The sequence below is a fragment of the Solanum tuberosum genome, unplaced genomic scaffold, assembly GCF_000226075.1.
Source record: "Solanum tuberosum cultivar DM 1-3 516 R44 unplaced genomic scaffold, SolTub_3.0 scf00021, whole genome shotgun sequence".
NCBI classification, from domain to species: Eukaryota; Viridiplantae; Streptophyta; class Magnoliopsida; order Solanales; family Solanaceae; genus Solanum; species Solanum tuberosum.
In genome coordinates, this window is record NW_006238947.1 from 2589326 (window position 1) to 2595595 (window position 6270).

Genomic DNA, 6270 nt, shown 5'->3' on the forward strand with positions numbered 1-6270 from the left:
GGCTGCATTGCAGCCACGAGCAGCAGGGGTGGCAATGAAGTCCTTAAAGTCAACCCCGCCATGGCAAGTCATGGCGGGGTTACTCCTCAATTTGCTCTATCTGGACATGCAAATTCAATTGATCTACTTCAACTCAATCAAAGGTATACCTTTTTGAAATGTTGAGTTTAAGTTATGTGCATCGATAATATATAATGTTTTAAATCATCAAGTAATTGTTTACACTAAACATGATCTTATATCTAGAGCTTAAATAGATGCGAAGAAATCATCTAGTTTCATTCTTACTTTCAACGAGAACACGGATGGTTTTTAACAAACGTTGACATGATTGGTCTTTTTCTTTTTTTTTACAATTATGATGTCCAAGCCAGTTTGCATACACTTTAACAAATTCCATGAAATATCTTACTTTCCACCAACACAAATATCGAATAGTTTTGTCAACTATTTTTTGGTCTCCCACTAAAAACATGAATGGTTTTAAGCAAAAGAGGGAGACAAGAAGTTCAATAATGCAATGACAAACATTGAAATTTGAACTCTTTTAACTTTATTCTAAAGGGACTAATTTATGTGTGTGTATTATTCTCTTCTAACCCCATCATTATCTTTTTCCCTACCACCTCCAAAGAGACATCTCAAAGTTATGATGTTTGATTGATAGTTGTCTCCCAAAAGGGGGAATATATAAATTAAGACCTTCATCAAATAGCTTTATCTTTATCTACTTCAAATTCCATTATCACATTTTCCTAATATTCTTTCTTTTATTCACTCTTGGAGGGTGGGGGGCACTTACTGAGAGGAGCTAATATTAAATTGTTTTGGTTTTTTATTTGGTATTTGATATATATAGTGAAGTCGATTAAATTTGGATTTGCATTGAAAAATTCTATATTAACGATTTAGTGTTCTCGTACAAAGATGATTCCATACTGAGGATTTGGAACCTTAAGAACTCTAATTAAAGATGAATGAGTATTTCTAACTCGACCAAAAACGTTGCTGATTAATACTTGTCTCACAAGAGGGCCTAAATAGAAAGATTTGGATCTCGAGAATAAAGATAAAAGAGTAATAGATAATTGAGTATTGTAGTATAGTAAGTATTAGTTGGTATACACATATCGTAGTATCATATTCTCCTAATTTTCACTATTACCTGTTATTTCATTTGTTATGATTATCTTGTTGTTTTGTTGCCGTCTTTTTCTCCTTTCATGCTTTGATTGCATATGTTTTGAGTTAAGTGTATATTAGAAACAACCTCTTTACCTATAAAGGTAGAAATAAGGTATGTCTATGACTACCCTTCTGAGTGAAATTACACTAAACTTGTTATTGTTGTTGTCATAAGAAGAGAGTATCTAAATTAAAACCTTGATCAAATAGCTTTATCTTTATCTATTTCAAATTCCATAATCATATTTACATTTATTTATTTTTTCACTCATGGAGGGGTCCACTTACTGAAAATTTTTCTCGTGATTGTTAAAATCTCATTCAAGATTGTTTTGGTCCACATTCTTTATTTTTTTCTTGAGTTTGCTTTAGCCTTTAGTGCATAGTTGCACCCTATCCACTTGTTCTTTGTCTCTGCATTAGTAAAGGTCCCCCCCCCTATGTACTAATGTGTAAGTTTTATGTACGATAGCATAAAAAATATTTATATAATCAGGTCACATATAAAATAACTATATGTGATAAATATTAAATAGTAATAGGGTATTATGAGATCTTAACAAATAGCCAATCGGATTCATGGTTACTTTTCTTGTCTGATATACACATAGATTATATACAATTATACACATTACATATAGATTATACATATCGTTGACTAGACGACTATTTAAGTTAATTCTTGTTTTGATTTGTAGGCCTTCAAAATCGATAATTGAGAAAAAAGGTCCAATGGAAGCCCAAAATGATGGAAAATCTAGTGGCCAAATCCTTCGCCATTTCTTTGATGATTGGCCTATACAAGAAGTTGAAGAAAATGAAAATGCTACTTCAATGGCTTCTGCCACCAGTCTCTCCATTTCGATGCCCGGAAATCCCTCGTCTGACATCTCGTTAAAGCTCTCTACGGGAGAAAGACATAACTCTGGTACTCGAGTCTATAACGTTGAACGTTCCATGTGGGGAACGAACCAAGTGGCATCGATGAGTGGACCACTAGCCGAGGCTTTAAGGTCATCGATGTCCAACTCATCGCCAACGAGCGTTTTGTATCACTTGCCACGTGGCACCACGTCGGAGGCTAGTTATGTTGGCACTTGATTAGACAAGTGGCAGCACGTCCAACTCTTTGTTGTGTTACTTTTTCCCATCTTTTGTATTGAAAGCATACTACAAAGGTGCATTGCATTAGCTATGTTTGTATTATTTTGGTTTTGCTAATTTCTTTTTCCAATGAGAAAATGACAAGGATATCTACACTTTCTTATTATGATCACGATGTTTGAGTCAACTTTCAGTTCAACGACATCCCAAAAAGAATGTGAAAAGATTGATCTTTTTTCTTAAAATATACGCCTATTTGTATCTATTTAATGATCAGTTTACTAGAGTAAGTACTTAACCTACATTAGGCTTCATTTAAGAACTTTGATTTTCTAATAACCGTGGTGTTTAGGCTAACTTGGGCACACCTTGGCTCATTCCATAGGTAACCTACCTATCATCTCCCACTTGCAACAAGCACCAAGTGACTAAAAGAGATCATTAGATCAGCTCTATTAAGAGATGAGAATTTACAGAACACAATATGAACTCACTAAGCAAAACCTGCTGAAGCCCATCCCAGCATTCGACATAAATTCATCGATTTTACATATGTTTTTGTTCAGCACTTCATCTCTGCGTATATCGTTGCACTACTAATAGTGGAAAGAATTGCAAACCTTTTGTCACATGAAATTCCGCCAAGACTGATGCAATATTGCCAGATACGTCAAGAAGCTCTATGTGGATGACCAAGTAGCGTTCAAATCTTTCAACGCGATCACAAGTTCGTTCATTCTTCAATGGGTTCTTCTTCTACTACTGCTACTTCTTCTTCTTCTTCTTCTTTGTCTACTAGTGCATAGACCACTGCTGTTCTACTAGGTGCATACACCATAATTGAACGAGGACGATCATCATACCATCCTTCCTGTTTAGATGAGGTTGTGTAGATATTAGAAAATTCTTTCTGAAACAAAACTAAAAGTCACAGGCTGAGATAATAACGAAGGGAGATTTTAACTTACAAAGGTGAAATATTCGGCATTATGATCAATTCTCCCGAAGCCACCAAAAAGTGGATCATCTGAGTCCAAGGCAACCTAGAGGCGCAACATTTTTCAGTAAATCACATCAAATTAATCGAGTTCATAGAGCACATCAAGAAGCTGATGAAGAAACTAAGGCAACATTCTGAAAGATATTGAGGCGCATACAGTAAGGACTTCAAAAAGACACATAATTCGAGGGATAACCCGATGTCCCTTTTTGTTAAATACAGGAAATGGACCAGCTCCGAACTAGAGCGCATAGAGTTTGTCACTAAAGTGTTACACGAAAAATTCTTGCTTTCCAACCCTTCCAAGAAAGTACTGATTTTGAATTGAATGTCAGTCTTCACATTTGCATTAATATTATCTACCATCCAACAAAACCTCATAGCCGTCTACCACTTTATACAACATATACAATGTAATCCCACAAGTGGATTTTGGGGAGGATAGTGTATATGCTGACCTTATCCCTACCTTGGAAGGTAGAGACGCTCTACCACTTTAATGGAAGTAATACCATGAGGTGTCAATTCTTGATTTATCACTTGATCATCCTACGATTGGCTATTGCAAGCAAAGATATAGGAAGAGACAACATAACGGTCAACGAATACCAGCATTTCAAACTTAGCATTTCATATTTATATACACTACTACAAAGAATAGAAGTCCTTGGATTTATTTTAGGTTCCTAGGTGATGGTATAAAAGAGAAGGAAAAGGGAATTGAATGGTTTGGATCAAGACGGGGAGCTGTAACGATTCATTAATCAAAAGAACATTTTCTGATTGTTCATTCTAACGTAGGTCAACTAATTGGTTGTATCGCTAATACAAAAGTGATGACTTCCATTTCAAATAAAAGATTGAGTAAACGTACTTGGAAAAAAGAAAGGTTTCAACTCAGCATACCTTGTATTTTCCAGGCTTCAGGCAGCCTATGCGATAGTCTGAATAGCTTTTTGTCCAGTGAAAATTAAAGACAAAAACTAGGTTTCCTCTTTCAAATACAATCATCCTATCTCCTTCATTCTTTCGTGATATGAACTGGTGTTCTGAAGTCATAAACTGCGAGACAGAATAGATAAAAATTAGTCCATTACACAGAAGTACAAAATATGAACAAATTACAAAAGAATAGTGAATACAGTAGTACTCCCTCAGTTTCAATCTTTTTGTCTGTTTGTTTTTTTTAGTCAGTTTCAAAAAGAATGTTTCTTTTCCATTTTTAGCAACTCTTTAATTTCAACTTTCCACATGACACGTTTAAGACTACAAGATTAAAGGGCATTTTGGTACATTCTACATTACTTTAGTTTAAGACCACAAAATTTAAAAGTCTTCTTTGCATTCTTAAACCCCGTGTCAAGTCAAAATCAGACAAACAAATTCAAAAGTCTTCTTTACACAAGTAAATATACATGACAACTGAAGCAAATAAAGCTGCACATCAGACTATTATCATGCTTGTTTTCTAAAGATGAATACCAAGAGATTGGCATAAAAATAACTTCTTGTTCCATGTGTTCTCAAAATGTCATTATCAGGTTTTAAAGTCACAGCTCGAAGATACTTTGACAACCTAAGTGGAACAGATATGAGCACCCAAGCATGTGGCTTAATGGTCAATGAAGTTTGTTGAAACCCATGAAGTTCAAAGTTAAAATCCTAACGGACGAAAAAAAACCACCAAGTGATTCTTTCTATTTGTCCAAGCCTTGGTGGACAAATACCCGGCACCTGTGCTGGTTGGAGGTAGCAGGACCCGTAAAATTAGTCGAGGTATGCAAAAGTTGGCCTGGACACCACGATTATTTAAAAACAGATATGAGCAGGGAAATTTAAAGAAAAAGAGGAATGCGCCTTGGGGGATTTACATGTATGAAAATGAAAGTGGAAGCCTAGAACTATATGTAAAGAACAATCAGAAACTTCAACATGCTCTAAGGTGCAGTAAGCTCAAATTAGCCAGTTCATTTTAAAACTCTAGGGAAGAGTGTTACGATAATCATTGTTCTATTTGTTCTTCTGAAAGATTCGGGCACAAACTGTGCTTGATATATGGTGAAAGAAATCCATACATGCACCGTGAGCTGGTTTTCCATACAAAGGAAGTGCTAACTATAATGGTAAAGCCAGGAAACTGGGTGATGGGCCTATGGACAGATATAATGCTCATATTCGAGTAGTTTTAACGATGTTCTATACTATGTTTACTTCATTTGGAGGTAAACTGTGTCTATTCTGTGATGATATTGCATGTCACATGTGATAATGTGCAATTAACCTTTATTTGACACTTCAATAGTGATTTCTTGGTGATTTGGTTGCACTGTGACAAGGTCCTTTAAGGTTTTGAAGGATGTTCAAGCAGGGGGTGGAGCCAGAAGGCCAAGAGTCACAAATGGAGCACAATAGGAGGATAACGGAAGGCTTGAGCACCCTCATAGGTGCCACAAACTTGCACCATGACATCTATAAGGAAATTTTACAATTAAGGCAAAGCTGACAGTTAAGAGCAAGAAAATGAAGGCAAGAAAGGAGATTCTTGAAAAGATGACCTTCCCAGACAACTTTCTTCTAATTTTTCTTAGTTCCTTCATTATAATTGAGAAGTGCATGACTATTCCTAGACATGGCTATGTTTTTCATTCTAAGATTGTGATGAAACCATGTCATTCAATGTATTTGTATTCATCTTATTTTTTATGGATGTTGAGTTATTTGTTCAATCTTGTGCTTGTTCGTCAAATTGTGTCCATATTGGATGATGGAATGGGATGTTATTCATATATATTGTCTTGGACAATCCTCACCTCATGAGCTAGTTTTTACGCCTGAGTTAGATCCAATTTCCCTTTTCTTTACATTCTTTCCATGCGATAGATTTGTGGCTGACGGACAAATTGTTTCTCCAACAGCAGCAAAAAAAAAAAGGAATTGTCTACTTCATCTTCTCAATCCAAGTCCCCCCCCCCCCCCCCCAC

General features: G+C 35.7%; 2 protein-coding genes across 2 annotated transcripts in view; one reads left to right on the top strand and one right to left on the bottom strand.

The window, feature by feature from the left end:
- The first annotated feature begins 6 nt into the window (after window positions 1–6).
- On the top strand, window positions 7–2451 carry LOC107059479 (growth-regulating factor 3-like). Its single transcript, XM_015306022.1, has 2 exons — window positions 7–143; window positions 1884–2451. The coding sequence occupies exons 1-2, from the start codon at window positions 61–63 to the stop codon at window positions 2284–2286; spliced, it is 486 nt and encodes a 161-aa protein (XP_015161508.1). The 5' UTR covers window positions 7–60; the 3' UTR covers window positions 2287–2451.
- Window positions 2452–2806: 355 nt separating this feature from the next.
- LOC102590711 (1,4-alpha-glucan-branching enzyme 2-2, chloroplastic/amyloplastic-like) overlaps window positions 2807–6270 on the bottom strand; it is a 19598-nt gene continuing 16134 nt past the window's right edge. The window contains 3 exon segments of the mRNA NM_001288538.1: window positions 2807–3160; window positions 3258–3332; window positions 4196–4351. Of these exon segments, the coding sequence (NP_001275467.1) occupies window positions 3023–3160; window positions 3258–3332; window positions 4196–4351 (369 nt within the window). The 3' untranslated portion in view covers window positions 2807–3022.